This window comes from Rhinoraja longicauda, chromosome 1 (assembly GCF_053455715.1).
Source record: "Rhinoraja longicauda isolate Sanriku21f chromosome 1, sRhiLon1.1, whole genome shotgun sequence".
Taxonomy (NCBI): domain Eukaryota; kingdom Metazoa; phylum Chordata; class Chondrichthyes; order Rajiformes; family Arhynchobatidae; genus Rhinoraja; species Rhinoraja longicauda.
The window spans coordinates 143,318,687-143,335,827 of record NC_135953.1 but is presented as its reverse complement, the minus strand read 5'-3'; the positions used below and the strand labels follow the sequence as shown (position 1 = coordinate 143,335,827).

At 46.4% G+C, this 17,141-nt stretch overlaps 1 protein-coding gene across 1 annotated transcript in view; it reads right to left on the bottom strand.

Annotated features, from left to right (window-relative positions):
* Positions 1-8,600: 8,600 nt before the first annotated feature.
* slc49a3 (solute carrier family 49 member 3) overlaps positions 8,601-17,141 on the bottom strand; it is a 73,484-nt gene continuing 64,943 nt past the window's right edge. The window contains exon 10 of the mRNA XM_078413071.1: positions 8,601-9,789. Within this exon, the coding sequence (XP_078269197.1) occupies positions 9,650-9,789 (140 nt within the window). The 3' untranslated portion in view covers positions 8,601-9,649. The remainder of the gene's footprint in view (positions 9,790-17,141) is intronic.

Genomic DNA, 17,141 nt, shown 5'->3' with positions numbered 1-17,141 from the left:
CCACAGTCTAAGAATAAAGGGGAGGCCATTTAAAATTGAGGTGAGAAAATAAAAATTCACCTAGAGAGTTGTGAATTTATGGAATTCTTTGCCACAGAGGGCAATGGAGGCCAATTCACTGGATGAATTTAAGAGAGAGTTAGATAGAGCTCTAGGGGCTAGTGGAATCAAGGGATATGGGGAGAAGGCAGGCACGGGTTACTGATTGTGGATGATCAGCCATGATCACAATGAATGGCGGTGCTGGCTCGAAAGGCCAAATGGCCTCCTCCTGCACCTATATAATATGTTTCTATGTTTCACTTTGATTCTTCTGCATAAGAGAGCAATGCAGATACAGGTTGGTGTAGAGCACTTGTGCTAAAAAAAACAAAAGACATCTTTGATCTATATTGTTAAAGTGATAATGCAACTTTATCATTTCATGCAAAGTGGTCAGGCAGAAAATTAGCAGGAAATTTGTGAATATTTTATTCATTGATGTAATAAAGTACAAATTAATGTTTGGTACACCAGGACCAGTTCTCCACATATGTTGCTGTCTCAACAGTTTACATTCTCCCCGTCTTCCCCCAGATCCCAGCTCAGTCTGACTGAGCCAGCTCACACCACAACCTGCAGCCCGTCACCAAGAGGCAGAACAAGTACAGCGCAAATCTACACATAAAAAACTCTTCACAGTGGAGAGTGAGTGGTCCCAGTTGCTGTAGTGATTCAGTGTGCAAGGCTTGTCTAGGCAGTGTGGACCTGTCTGTCAGAGGCTTCCGCCTGGGGCGTGCACCTTCTGTAAGATCACCACCCGCTTGGTGCCAGATTCCACAGATGAATAACCCTGAGGTTACTCTGGCGAGATGCTGCAAAACAAATCTGTGAAGTTTATTCCAGCAGGAGCCAGCAAAGATGGATGAAAAATAAAAACAAAATGAGCCCGGAAAGCCTGTTCGCCAACAGCATCAGGAATGAGGTGAAGAAAAGGGAGCTTTGAAATGACTTGCATCAATAACTGGAAAATCTGTACAATCACAGCAGCCTGAGGTTTCAGATCTGAACAATTGACCTGAACGCAGCGTAACAATGACTTTTCCAGCATAGTATACATTCCATACATTTACAACGTACATACATTAATGAGCAGCAAATATTCTCAAAGCAACGGTAGGTCTGTGCTATGCAGTGGGAAAGCACTCAACTCCTGAGAACAGTGGTCAGGAAATCACAAAATAACTGCAGATGCTGGAAATGTGAAATAGAAATAACATAGGGTTGGAATAGATGGGGGCCGCCAACCTGAAAACAGACAGTGTCTAGGGGCAAGGATAGTTAATACCAACCAAAGCCAAGAGAATCTGCCACTGACAGTAGGAGTGTGGACGCTCCTGTCACTGATCAGTTCTGCTGACCTTGGCCCAGCTATGGGAGCTGGAAGCCGTTCCTGCCAATACAATGCTCCAAAGGCTCAGGCCAGGCCAGGGAACCCAGCATGAGAACAAGATACAACACGGTCACATCAAACCCTCTGCACCATCCAACAGGAGCTAAACTGAACTTCTGCCTCATCCTCCATCCTGTCCACACTTCCACTTCCTGTCCACACTTCCAGAACATTAAACACTTGGAAAGATTATTTTGTTGGGATATTGGAGATCAAGCGTCTCACAACAGATTGAGGCAAGGCAAGGTCAACCAGCCTTTGACTTCTGATGGGACTCATCAAATACCTCACTATTCATCATGGCTCAACACACAACAGTTTTATCACAATCAGCAGTTAACACGGTTAATACAAGCACCTTGCAAGTGCGGTTACAACACTCGTTTCTGTTTCCATGGGAGAGTTTGCACTGGTGTCTGGGCAGAGATGGTCACTTGTCAGACCAGAAGTCTTGGATCGATGGAAGCAGGAGAATGAGTTTTTCAACTGGACATCATTTGCAAAGTTGCTCAAGCTTGTTCCAACTGACCCCTCCTAATTCACAAAATTTCTGGAATGAGGCCATTCTGTCCCGCCCCCCCCCCCCCCCCCCCCCCCAGAGTCTGCTGGCCCATTCAATAGGATCCCGGCCGAAGTCATTCCTCACATTATTGTTTCCATAACTACATTTGTAGAACATAGAACAGTGCAGCACAGGAACAGGCCATTCGCCCCACAATGTCTAATGTCCTCACATGATGTTAATCTACTCTGCCTGCCCATGATCCATATCCCTCCATTCCCTGCATATCCATCTGTCTATCCAAAGGTCTCTTAAACGCCACTATCGTATCTGCCGCCACCAACCATGGTAGCATGTTCCTGGCACTCGTTACCTTCTGCGGCGAACACTTTAAACTTTGATTGTACATATCTGTTCCTCTATGTTGTACAGATCCATTAGAGTGCTTGCACCTTTCTTATTTCTAACCTCTACCCACACTGTCTCGACGGCTGAACCCTCCAGGATGTCCACTCTCTGCTGCCTTGACGGTCCACCCTAGTAGCACAACCCTTCCATCCCTCTCAATCGCGATCATTGAGCCATCAGTAGTGTCCCTCTCGCAACCACGTCTCCACAACACCACAACATCATAATCCCAAGCACCTAATCAGGCCCCAAATCCACCTGCTTTCTCCATAATACTCCTTGCATTGAAATGAACGCTGCAGGCTTGTAGGTTAATTGGCTTGGTGTCATTGTAAATTGTCCCTAGTGTGTGTAGGGTAGTGTTAATGTGCAGGGATCGCTGGTTAGCATGGACACGGTGAGCTGAAGGGCCTTTTTCCGCGCTGTATCTCTAAACTAAGCTTCAGCCACTAGAGTCACCATATTCCTTCACTACTCCCTGCCTATGCTTTGGGTCTCACTGCTCCACCCTTCCACATCCCATCATTCCTTCCAATTCTGTCCAACTACTCTGGTTCCATCGAGTTTCCTTTCAATCTCATTTAGAAAAATCAATGTAAAAGCTGTAAATCAATCTTTCCATCTCCCTTAAACTTTGCCCCTCTCATCTTACATCTTGTCCCTCTAGCATTTGACAGTTCTATCTAGGAAAAGAAGTTCTGTCTAGCCTGTCTCTGCCTCTCATAATTGTATACACTTCTATCAGATCTCTCTGCAACCTCTGGCAGTCCAGAGAAACCAATCCAAGTCTGTCCAACCTCATGCCCTCTACCTAATGGGTACATAATGCCCTCTAATCCAGGCGGCATTCCAGAAAACCACCCTCTCAAAGCCTCCACATCCTTCATGTAATGGGATGACCAGAACTGCATCAGACGAGTTGAACCGATACTTTGGATGTGTCTTCACGAAGGAAGATACAAACAATCTCCCAGATGTTTTAGTGGCCAGAGATCCAAGGTGACGGAGGAACTGAAGGAGATTCACATTAGGCAGGAAATGCTGTTGGGTAGACTGATGGGACTGAAGGCTGATAAATCCCCAGTGCCTGATGGTCTGCATCCCAGAGTACTTAAGGAGGTGGCGCTAGAAATTGTGGACGCATTGGTGAACATTTTCCAATGTTCTATAGATTCAGGATCAGTTCCTGTGGATTGGAGGGTAGCTAATGTTGTCCCACTTTTTAAGAAAGGAGGGAGAGAGAAAACGGGAAATTATTGACCTCCTATTGTCTATTGCACGCAATACTCCAAATGTGGCCCAACCAAAGTCCTGCAAACCTGTATCATGACTTCCTGACTCTTTTAGTCATAGAGTGATACAGTGTGGAAACAGGCCCTTCAGCCCAACGTGCTCACACCGGCCAAAATGTCCCAGCTACACTAGAGTCATAGAGTGATACAGTGTGGAAACAGGCCTTTCGGCCAACAATGTCCCAGCTACGCTAGTCCCACTTGCCTGCGCGTGGTTCATTACCCTCCAAACCTGTCCTATCCATGCATCTGTCCAACTGTTTCTTGAACAATGCGATAGTCCCAGCCTCAACTACCTCCTCTGGCACCTTGTTCCTTACACCCTCTGTGTGAAAAAGTTACCCCTCGGATTCCTATTAAATCTTTTCCCCTTCACCTTGAACCTATGTGCTCTGGTCCTCGATTCCCCTACTCTGGGCAAGAGACTCTGTGCATCTACCCGATCTATTCCTCTCATGATTTTGTCCACCTCTATAAGATCTCCCCTCATCCTCCTGCACTCCATGGAATAGAGTCCCAGCCTACTCAACATCACCCTTTAGCTCACACCCTCTAGTCCTAGCAACATCCTCGTAAATCAAGCTTGAAATGTGCTGCTTGCCCCGACCTGTGAAGCACCATTCTGCTCATCCACCACTCTGTCTATTTGTGTCGCAGCTTTCAGGGACTGTGGACCTGCACCCTAGTTGGCCAGGATGTGAGGCTTTAGTTGCGGCTTGACTACAGGACAGGCGCAGCAACCCAGGGAGCTGGGGAAACCAAACCCCCGCGCGGCCTCAGAGCGCTTCTTTGTTGAAACAAGAGCCCCATCCATGGCACACCAGTTTGCAGATGAGAAACTCGTTTGACCTAAAGCCTTCTTCATAGAATCGGTAAGGGCATGAGGCCATTCAGTCTACCAAATCTGTGCTAGCTCTCTGCAAGAGTAATCCACCCAGTCAATGCTCTTCCCCCAGTGGTCCACCTCCAATAGTCAATAGTAAATGTATTTGTCACATACACATAAATGTGCAGTGAAATGAAAGATTACCCACAGTCCAATACACCCATCCATACACCCACTACCCTCAGGTCTCTTTTTTCCCCCTCTCACCTTAAACCAGTGCCCTCTAGTTCTGGACTCCTCTACCCTGGCAAATAGACAGTGATCATTTACCCTCTCTATTCCCCTCATGATTTTATTAACCTCTTTAAGGTCATCCCTCAGCTTCCTTCACTCCAGTGAAAACAGTCCCAGCCTTTGCAGTCTCTCCCTGAAACATGAGCTTCTTATCACTCACGTCCTGGCAACATCCTGGTGAATATTTTCTGCATCTGTTCCCCTGCCGATCACTCTCCCCTCATGGCTGCCAATGGAAAGACTTTATTTAATATTGTCTGGAAGTGTGAGGAGTTGCCAACTCCTTTGCCATACCCCCTTTTAGTTCCCCCTGCTCCCATCCCAGTTCTCCAGGCTCCCGACACAACGGAAGGTCCTCAGCCCTAGGAGCAGAATCCCACCTCTATCCTGTCCTGGACACAAGGAACCGAGTTGCAGCGTGTGACAACAGTGCTTTGCAGAGAAGGAGCTCTCTATTTGGGTGCATGAGTCACTTACAAAACTTCAATATCACACAAGGACACAGCGTGTGTTGTGTAATCTAGTGCAATTTAAAAAAACATCACTATCCAGAATAATTTCTGATAGAAATGTGTGAGTGAAAATTGATCTTGAATATTAATTTGCATTTTCCACACTGCATCACATCCACACACGACGGCTGGGGAATTTAAACATGGAACTCTAATTAACAGCTTAAATCAACAAGGGTCCCGACCTGAAACATGGCCTGTCCATTCCCTCCAGAGATGCTGCCTGACCCGCTGAGTTACTCCAGCACTCTGTGTCCATTCCCTCCAGAGATGCTGCCTGACCCGCTGAGTTACTCCAGCACTCTGTGTCCATGTTCTCCAGAGATGCTGCCTGATCGCTGGGTTACTCCAGCATTTTGGATCTATCTTCTGTTTTAATTAACCAGCATCTGCAGTTCCTTCCTACACATCCTTTAAAATAATTATAGTTAAATAGCTCAAATAGTTAATAAACACAAACATTGCCATCTTACGGATTCCCCACTGAATTCGTCAGGAGTGCGAGCAGTGTAATGGAAATATGGAGCTGTTCAAAGTCTAGATGGAATTAAATATATCGGATCAATAACTATGATCTCTCAGGGGGTTCTTTATGATCTCAGATTATGCTTATAGAATTGTAAACTCCAAGTTGGTCTCATTTTTTGGATCACTTGAGACATATTTGCCACTCAACAGAAAAAGTGCAACAGGTAAAAAATAATCAATCCGTTTTCAAAAATCCCATTGAACAAGTAAATGAAAGCAGAATGGAAACATACCCTAAACATGATCCCAAACACAAATAACGTTCTCCACGGAAAGGTTTCAGATACCACCTTACACTATCCAACTTAGGGGTGCCAACTAACTCACTCCCAAGTAACGGACAAGGTAATATCACTGCCCCACGTAACCTCACCCAGCCAGCGGCCATGTGCTCCCGCTCCACCAATGGCGGCCGCCCGGGCCGGGAGGCGGGTTGCTAAGCAAGCTCCGTTAGGCGGCAACCGGGCCTACAGCAGCTCCCGCGCTACAGTGTCCGGGACTGCAGTGGCTCCCGGGCCTACAGTGTCCCGGACTGCAGTGTCCGGGACTACAGTGTCCGGGAGTACAGCGGCCCCCGGGCTACAATGTCTCGGCCTACAGTGTCCGGGACTACAGCAGCTCCCGGGCTACAGTGTCTCGGCCTACAGTGTCCGGGACTACGGCGGTCCCCGGGCTACAGTGTCCGGGCCTACAGTGTCCGGGCCTGCAGCAGCTCCCGGGCTACAGTGTCTCGGCCTACAGTGTCCGGGCCTACAGCGGCCCCCGGGCTACAGTGTCCGGGCCTACAGCGGCCCCCGGGCCTACAGTGTCCGGGACTACAGCGGCCCCCGGGCTACAGTATCCGGGCCTACAATGTCCGGGCCTACACTGTCCGGGACTACAGCGGCCCCCGGGCTACAGTGTCCGGGCCTGCGGAGTCCGGGCCTACGTCGTCCGGACCTACAGCACACCCCGGCCTTAATATGGGACAAGGGCGGTCCCTTACGGGACAAATTTTGGACAATTCTTTTGTATACCTTCCTCCCAATGTCCCACATTTAGACAACGGACAATAGGTGCAGGAGTAGGCCATTCGGCCCTTCGAGCCAGCACCGCCATTCACTGTGATCATGGCTGGTCAACCACTATCAGTACCCGTTCCTGCCTTCTCCCCATATCCCTTGCTTCTCCCTATATCCCGTGACTCCACTATCTTTAAGAGCTCTATCTAACTCCCTCTTGAAAGCATCCAGTGAACTGGCCTCCACTGCCTTCTGAGGCAGAGAATTCCACAGATTCACAACTATCTGGGTGAAAAAGTTCTTCCTCATCTCCGTTCTAAATGGCCTCCCCCTTATTCTTAAACTGTGGCCCCTGGTTCTGGACTCCCCATGTTTCCTGCCTCTAGCGGGTCCAATCCCTTAACTAAGTCCCTTGACTTATCCCTTGACTAAGTCTTTCTTGTGCCAGCAAGTTGTCATCTTCCGTGCATCTTTTTCTCTGCTTCAGTTACCGTTGGCTGTCACCGCCCATGGAACAATGGCTCACTATTCTTGCCTTTGCCCTTGGTCGGAATATTTGGAGTAAATACCTTCTCTGACGAGGACCACGGTTGTTGACTTGCGGTGCAATTGCCAATTTTTAATTCCAATTGACCATGGTTTGATCAGTTTTAAATCCACAATGTGACGTACTTCTAATTAATGAGGCTGCTTGTTGCCCTTCCACAGCGACACCTAACTTTCTGATGCAAAGATCCCTGGTGACACTTGCTCCTTGGTCCACGTCACTCCACAAAACTTACATCCATTACTTCCTCTCCAGCAATCAAGTAAAATCTCAAGTTAGTCCAAAACCTTTTAAAAACGTACCTTTCTACAGAACCATGATAAAGTGCGCAAGTGATACATGAACACGAAATTGCAGATATCTCAGTATGTTGCAATTGTCACACACAACACTGACATTAGTGAAATATCCATCAGTTTTTGACAGGAACCATTGAGTAACCCTGGAAACATCACAAATAATGTCGGAGAACATGGCTCAGGACCCCTCTTCGAAAATGCACCGATCATGTTGTCAGAGGTGCTGCCTGACCTGCTGAGTTACTCCAAAACTTTGTGTCATTTTTAATAAACCAGCACCTGCAGTTCCTTGTCTCACAAGTAACGCAGGGCTTCAACACCCCAGCCCCAAGACCCAATCGTACACTTTGTTCTTCACCCACCATTCTATGACAGACCCTGCAGCAATTAACTCAGCAAAGTTCAGTTATCAATAAGGAAAACTTGATTATCTCCCTCTCTCTCCATTTCTTGCCCGACTTCCAATTGTTCCCAGTGTTGTCTTTATTATCTGATTCCTCAGAAAATATTTTGTAAAATATTTTATAGGTGTTCTCAAGTAAGAGACAGTGATGGTTTTTCCTGGCTCCCCTCTCCCACCCTGTGCCCTGTCATCTTACAATAAGATTTGATGTGCAATATTCTGTTCAAGGCACCCAGCCTTGAAAGAGAGAGAGGAAAAGAGAGAGAGAAAAAAGAGAGAGAAAAAGAGAGAAAAAAGAGAGAGAAAAAGAGAGAGAGAATAAAATAGAGAAAAAGAGAGTAAAAGAGAGAGAAAGAGAGAGAAAATGAGAGAGAAAAGGAGAGAGAAATGAGAGAAAAAGAGAGAGAGAAAAAGAGAGAGAAAAAGAGAGAAAAAGACAGAGGAAAAGAGAGATGTTCAAGAGAGAGAGAGAGAGAGAGAGAGAGAGAGAGAGAGAGAGAGAGAGAGAGAGAGAGAGAGAGAGAGAGAGAGAGAGAGAGAGAGAGAGAGAGAGAGAGGAAAAGAGAGAGGAAGAGAGAGAGGAAGAGAGAGAGAGGAAAAGAGAGAGGAAAAGAGAGAGGAAAAGAGAGAGGAAGAGGAAAAGAGAGAGGAAGAGGGAGGAGAGGGAGAGAGAGAAAGAGAGAGAAAGAGAGAGAAAGAGAGAAAGAGAAAGAGAGAGAAAGAGAGAGAGAAAGAGAGAGAAAGAGAAAGAGAGAGAAAGAGAGAAAAGGAGAGAAAAGGAGAAAAGAGAGAAAATGGAAAGGGAGAAAATAGAAAGGGAGAGAGGCAGAGAAAAGGAGAAAAAGGAGAGAAAAAGAGAGAAAGAGATAAAGAGAGATAAAGAGATATTACTTTTCGAACATTGTGCCATTTGGGTCTTCCAGCATTGCTGCTTTGTTATTGAATGTACAGGAATAGATGTGAATAGAGAAGGCTGACCCGGCTCATCCCAGACTCACCCGGCTCATCCCAGACTCACCCGGCTCATCCCAGACTCACCCGGCTCATCCCAGTCTGACCCGGCTCATCCCAGACTGACCCGGCTCATCCCAGACTGACCCGGCTCATCCCAGACTCACCCGGCTCATCCCAGACTCACCCGGCTCATCCCAGACTCACCCGGCTCATCCCAGACTCACCCGGCTCATCCCAGACTCACCCGGCTCATCCCAGACTCATCCGGCTCATCCCAGACTCACCCGGCTCATCCCAGGCACTTTTCCATTACCCTCTGCCAGATTGCAAACTTCACTACAAGTCATATCCACACCGGACTTCTCATTCACAATCCCAAGAAGAACTTTCACATATTAAGAATAAAATCTGGCTTAGTTGCAATATACTCTGTACACTTTTAAAAATAAACATATACAGTAAAAAAAGCAAATTAGAAAAATGAAAGATAAAAATACCCTTGCCAAACGTAGATTGATTGGGAATTATAATGTTCCTCAGTGTCCACTTAATTCATAAAATCAGTTCAATATTATTTACAAATACGTGCCTGTAAAAACACCTCAAATGAATGACTGTACTGGCCTCCTGGAAAAGAAGTTCCTGATAAACTCATTCAGTTGGCACTCCGTCGAGCAGAGACTTGTCCTCACCACAGCCCTCGGCACTCACCCGCCTGTACTCCGTGTGGAAGAAGAGGGTGAAGCAGCAGGCTTCCAGACTGCACACCGCTGCCAGCACCAGGATGGGAACTGTGGAGGCAAACACGCATCACCAACATGTCACCCGCCATCTACCACGCATACACAAGTCCAAAGCTTCTCCAGCTGTGCAGCAAGGAGCAGCAGCAGTACACCTCAGGAGGTAGTTCAGGCTGGGACTATCCCATCGTTTAAGAAACAGTTGGACAGGTACATGGATGGGATAGCTTTGGAGGGATATGGAACAAGCGCAGGCAAGTGGGACTAGTGTAGCTGGGACATGTTGGCCGATGTGGGTGAGTTGGGCTGAAGGGCCTGTTTCCACACTGTATCTCTCTATGACTCTAGTGTAGCTGGGACATGTTGGCCGGTGTGGGCAAGTTGGGCAGAAGGGCCTGTTTCCACACTGTATCACCCAGGCAAGGAGACTCGACCAGGGAGACTGAAGTCAGGAAGAGCCATAGTAGTGGGTGACTCCATTGTTCGAGGTACGGACAGTAGATTCTGTGGCGGAAGGCGGGACTTGAGGATGGTCTGTTGCCTCTCTGGTGCCAGCGTCCAAGACATCACGGAGCGGCTTCAGAACATCCTAGCGAGGGAAGGCGATCAACCGGAAGTAGTTGTGCACGTGGGCACGAACAACGTCGGGAGGAAGAGGAAGGAGATATTGCAACGTGAGTTTAGAGAGTTAGGAAGACTGAGAAGTAGGATGTCGAGGGTAGTTATCTCTGGACTGTTACCTGTACCTCGTGCTGGTGAGGGCAGGAACAGAGAGATCGGGGATATGAATGTATGGCTGTGGGATTGGTGCAGGGAGCAGGGATTTAGATTTCTAGACCACTGGGATCTCTTCTGGGGTAGGGGTGACCTGTACAAAAGGGACAGGTAAGAGAGTAAGGTCAGGGCCAATTGTGACCAGTGTGAGAGGGGAGGTGAATACCAAAAGTTAAAGTGTTGTATTTAAATGTGCAAAGTATAAGAAATAAAGTGGATGAGCTTGAGGCTCAGTTAGACATTGGCAAGTATGATGTTGTGGGAATCACTGAGACATGGCTACAAGAGGACCAGGGCTGGGAACCGAATATTCAGGGGTACACAACATATAGAAAAGGCACACAGGTGGGCAGAGGGGGTGGGGTCACTCTGTTGGTGAGGAATGATATTCACTCCCTTGCAAGGGGTGACATAGAATCAGGAGATGTAGAATCAGTATGGATAGAAATGAGGAATTGTAAGGGTAAAATCAGGTTGGTAATGGACCCCATGAAAGAGAGTTTGTGGAGTGCCTCCAAGATGGATTCTTAGAACAGCTTGTACTGGAGGCTACTAGAGAGAAGGCAATTCTGGTTTGAGTGTTGTGTAATGAACCTGATCTGATAAGGGGACTCGAGGTAAAAGAGCCATTAGGATGTAGTGATCACAATATGAAAAGTTTTACTCTACAAATTGAGAGGGAGAAGGGAAAATCGGAAGTGTCAGTATTACAGTATATCAAAGGGGATTACAGAGGCATGAGGCAGGAGCTGGCCAGAATTGACTGGAAGGAGGCCCTAGCAGGGAAGACGGTGGAACAGCAATGGCAGGTATTCCTGGGAATAATGCAGAAGTTGCAGGATCAATTCATCCCAAAGAGGAGGAAAGATTATAAGGGGAGTAAGAGGCACCCATGGCTGACAAGGGAAGTCAAGGACAACATAAAAATAAAAGAGAAGTAGTATAACATAGCAAAGAAGAGCGGGAAGCCAGAGGATGGATATTCCTGGGAATAATGCAGAAGTTGCAGGATCAATTTAGCCCAAAGAGGAGGAAAGATTCCAATGACTAAGAAGGCAATACAGGGAGAAAAGATGAGGTACGAGGGTAAACTTGCCAATATTATAAAGGAGGATAGTAAAAGCTTTTTTAGGTATGTAAAGAGGAAAAAAATAGTTAAGGCAAATGTGGGTCCCTTGAAGACAGAAGCGGGGGAATTTATTATGGGGAACAAGGAAATGGCAGACGAGTTGAATCGGTACTTTGCATCTGTCTTCACTAAGGAAGATACAAGCAATCTCCCAGATGTTCTAGTGGCCAGAGATCATAGGGTGACAGAGGAACTGAAGGAGATTCACATTAGGCAGGAAATGGTGTTGGGTAGACTGATGGGACTGAAGGCTGATAAATCCCCAGGGCCTGATGGTCTGCATCCCAGGGTACTTAAGGAGGTGGCTCTAGAAATCCAATGTTCTATACATTCAGGATCAGTTCCTGTGGATTGGAGGGTAGCTAATGTTATCCCACTTTTTAAGAAAGGAGGGAGGGAGAAAACAGGAAATTATAGACCAGTTAGTCTGACATCAGTGGTGGGGAAGATGCTGGAGTCAATTATAAAAGACGAAATTGCGGAGCATTTGGATAGCAGTAACAGGATCGTTCCGAGTCAGCATGGATTTACGAAGGGGAAATCATGCTTGACTAATCATCTGGAATATTTTGAGGATGTAACTAGGAAAATTGACAGGGGAGAGCCGGTGGATGTGGTGAACCTTGACTTTCAGAAAGCCTTCGACAAGGTTCCACATAGGAGATTAGTGGGCAAAATTAGAGCACATGGTATTGGAGGTAGGGTACTGACATGGATAGAAAATTGGTTGACAGACAGAAAGCAAAGAGTGGGGATAAATGGGTCCCTTTCAGAATGGCAGGCAGTAACTAATGAGGTACCGCAAGGCTCGGTGTTGGGACCGCAGCTATTTACAATATACATTAATGATTTGGATGAAGGGATTAAAAGTACCATTAGCAAATTTGCAGATGATACAAAGCTGGGTGGCAGTGTGAACTGTGAGGAAGATGCTATGAGGTTGCAGGGTGACTTGGACAGGTTGTGTGAGTGGGCGGATGCATGGCAGATGCAGTTTAATGTGGATAAGTGTGAGGTTATCCACTTTGGTGGTAAGAATAGGAAGGCAGAGTATTATCTGAATGGTGTCATGTTAGGAAAAGGGGACGTACAACGAGATCTGGGTGTCGTAGTGCATCAGTCACTGAAAGGAAGCATGCAGGTACAGCAGGCAGTGAAGAAAGCCAATGGAATGTTGGCCTTCATAACAAGAGGAGTTGAGTATAGGAGCAAAGAGGTCCTTCTGCAGTTGTACAGGACCCTAGTGAGACCGCACCTGGAGTACTGTGTGCCGTTTTGGTCTCCAAATTTGAGGAAGGATATTCTTGCTATTGAGGGCGTGCAGCATAGGTTTACTAGGTTAATTCCCAGAATGGCGGGACTGTCATATGTTGAAAGACTGGAGCGACTAGGCTTGTATACACTGGAATTTAGAAGGATGAGAGGAGATCTTATCGAAACGTATAAGATTATTAAGGGGTTGGACATGTTAACATATAACAACTACAGCATGGAAACAGGCCTGTCCGGCCCTACCAGTCCATGCCGACCATTCTCCCTGACCTAGTCTCATCTACCTGCACTCAGACCATAACCCTCCAATCCCCTCCTATCCATATACCTATCCAATTTACTTTTAAATAATAAAATCGAGCCAGCCTCCACCACTTCCACCGGAAGCCCATTCCATACAGCCACAGCCCTCTGAGTAAAGAAGTTCCCCCTCATGTTACCCCTAAACCTTTGTCCCTCAATTCTGAAGCTATGTCCCCTTGTTGGAATCTTCCCCACTCTCAAAGGGAAAAGCCTACCCACGTCAACTCTGTCCGTCCCTCTCAAAATTTAAAAAACCTCTATCAAGTCCCCCCTCAACCTTCTACGCTCCAAAGAATAAAGACCCAACCTGTTCAACCTCTCTCTGTAGCCGAAGTGCTGAAACCCAGGCAACATTCTAGTAAATCTCCTCTGTACCCTCTCCATTTTGTCGACATCCTTCCTATAATTTGGCGACCAGAACTGCACACCATACTCCAGATTCGGCCTCACCAATGCCCTGTACAATTTCAACATTACATCCCAACTTCTATACTCGATGCTCTGATTTATAAAGGCAAGCATACCAAACGCCTTCTTCACCACCCTATCCACATGAGATTCCACCTTCAGGGAACAATGCACAGTTATTCCCAGATCCCTCTGTTCCACTGCATTCCTCAATTCCCTACCATTTACCCTGTACGTCCTATTTTGATTTGTCCTACCAAAATGCAGCACCTCACACTTATCAGCATTAAATTCCATCTGCCATCTTTCAGCCCACCCTTCCAAAAGGCCCAAGTCTCTCTGTAGACTTTGAAAATCTACCTCACTATCAACTACTCCACCTATCTTAGTATCATCTGCATATTTACTAATCCAATTTGCCACACCATTATCCAGATCATTAATGTAAATGACAAACAACAGTGGACCCAACACAGATCCTTGGGGCACTCCACTAGACACTGGCCTCCAACCTGACATACAATTGTCAACTGTTACCCTCTGGTATCTCCCATTCAGCCATTGTTGAATCCATCTTGCAACCTCACTATTAATACCCAACGATTTAACCTTCTTAATCAACCTTCCATGTGGAACCTTGTCAAATGCCTTACTGAAGTCCATATAGACAACATCCACAGCCTTGCCCTTATCAATTTCCCTGGTAACCTCTTCAAAAAATTCAAGAAGATTAGTCAAACATGACCTTCCAGGCACAAATCCATGTTGACTGTTTCTAATCAGGCCTTGATTATCCAAATAATTATATATATTGTCCCTAAGTATCTTTTCCATTAATTTTCCCACCACAGACGTCAAACTAATAGGTCTATAATTGCTAGGTTTACTTTTAGAACCTTTTTTAAACAAAGGCACAACATGCGCAATGCGCCAATCTTCCGGCACCATCCCTGTTTCTAATGACGTTTGAAATATTTCCGTCATAGCCCCTGCTATTTCTGCACTAACTTCCCTCAATGTCCTAGGGAATATCCTATCAGGACCTGGAGACTTATCCACTTTTATATTCTTCAAAAGTGTCCGTACCTCCTCTTCTTTAATCCTCCTAATTTCCATCACTACTCTACTTGTTTCGCTTACCTCACATAATTCAATATCCTTCTCCTCGGTAAATACCGAAGAAAAGAAATTGTTTAATATCTCCCCCATTTCTTCCGGCTCAGCACATAGCTGTCCACTCTGACTCTCTAATGGACCAATTTTATCCCTCACTATCCTTTTGCTATTGACATATCTGTAGAACCCCTTGGGGTTTACTTTTACATTACTTGCCAAAGCAGCCTCATATCTTTTTTTCGCTTTTCTAATTTCCTTTTTAAGATTCCTTTTACATTCTTTATATTCCTCAAGAACCTCATTTACTCCCTGCCGCTTATATTTATTGTATATCCCCCTCTTTTTCCGAACCAAGTGTCCAATTTCCCTGGAAAACCACGGCTCTTTCAAATTATTATTCTTTCCTTTCCACCGAACAGGGACATAAAGACTCTGTACTCTCAAAATTTCACCTTTAAATATCCTCCATTTCTCTATTATATCCTTTTCATAAAACAACAATTTCCATTTCACTCCTTTTAAATCCTTTCTCATCTCCTCAAAATTAGCCTTTCTCCAATCCAAAATCTCAACCCTTGGTCCAGATTTGACCTTCTCCATAATGATATTGAAACTAATGGCATTATGATCACTAGACCCAAAGTGCTCCTCAACACATACCTCCGTCACCTGACCCATCTCATTTCCTATCAGGAGGTCCAACACTGCCCCTTCTCTGGTAGGCACCTCTACGTATTGCTGCAAAAAACTATCCTGCACACATTTTACAAACTCCAAACCATCCAGCCCTTTAACAGAATGTGATTCCCAGTCTATATACGGAAAATTGAAATCACCCACAATCACCACTCTGTGCTTACTACTAATATCTGCTATCTCCTTACATATTTGCTCTTCCAATTCTCGTTCCCTATTTGGCGGTCTATAATACACCCCTATAAGTGTTGCTAAACCTTTCTCATTTCTGAGTTCCACCCAAACAGCCTCCTTAATCGAGCCTTCTAGTCTGTCCTGCCAAAGCACTGCTGTGATATCCTCCCTGACAAGCAATGCAACACCCCCACCTCTTGCCCCTCCGATTCTATCACATCTGAAACAATGAAATCCTGGAATATTTAATTGCCAATCGCAACCCTCCTGCAACCATGTTTCACTGATCGCCACAACATCATACTTCCAGATGTCAATCCAGGCTCTAAGCTCATCCACCTTTCTTACAATGCTCCTAGCATTAAAATATACACATTTAAGGGACCCATCATTTCTTATTCTCAGTTTATTTCTTTTCCCTTCTTTCTCTCCTACATATTGGGTCTGAGTGTTTCCCTTTTCTGCCTCCTGCCTCACACACTGCCTATTAGCTATCTGTGTTTGAGTCCCTCCCCCCAACCGTACTAGTTTAAAGTCTCCGCAGTTATTTTAGCAAATCTCCCCGCCAGGATATTGATTCCCCTCGGGTTCAGATGCAACCCGTCCTTTTTGTACAGGTCATACTTCCCCCAGAAGACGTCCCAATGATCCAGAAACTTGAAACCCTGCTCCCTGCACCAGTTCCTCAGCCACGTATTTATCCTCCACCTCACTCCATTCCTATTCTCACTATCGCGTGGCACAGGCAGTAAGCCTGAGATTATTACTTTGGAAGTCCTTTTTTTTAAACTCTCTTCCTAGCCCCCTGAATTCTCCTTTCAGGACCTCTTCCCTTATCCTACCTATATTGTTGGTACCTATATGTACCACGACCTCTGGCTCCTCTCCCTCCCCTTTCAGGATATCCTGGACACGCTCAGACACATCCCGGACACCGGCACCAGGGAGGCAAACCACCATCCGGGTCTCCCGACTGCGTCCACAGAAACGCCTATCTGACCCCCTCACTATAGAGTCCCCTATTACTACTGCTCTCCTCTTCCTTTCCCTACCCTTCTGAGCAACAGGGCCGGACTCCTTGCCAGAGGCCCGGGCACCGTCGTTGCCCCCAGGTAGGCTGTCCCCCCCAACAGTACTTAAACAGGAGTACTTATTTCCAAGGGGTACAGCCACCGGGGTACTCCCTAGTCCCTGCCTCTGTTCCTTGCCCCCCCTAACAGTGACCCACTTGTCTACCTCCCGTGGTCTAGGAGTGACCACCTCCCTGTAACTCCTATCTATAACCTCCTCACTCTCCCTGATCAGACGGAGGTCATCAATCTGCCGCTCCAGGTTCCTAATACGGTCCCTTAGGAGCCCCATCTCGTCACACCTGGCGCAGATGTGGATGTCTGGAAGACTATCAGACTCCCAGATTCCCCACATCTGACACCCAGAACAAAAAACTGCCCTGGCAGTCATACTCTCCAAACAAAGCCCCGCGCTCGGTTACTAAACCTACCGCCCGGCCGCTACTCCAACCGCTCCAACC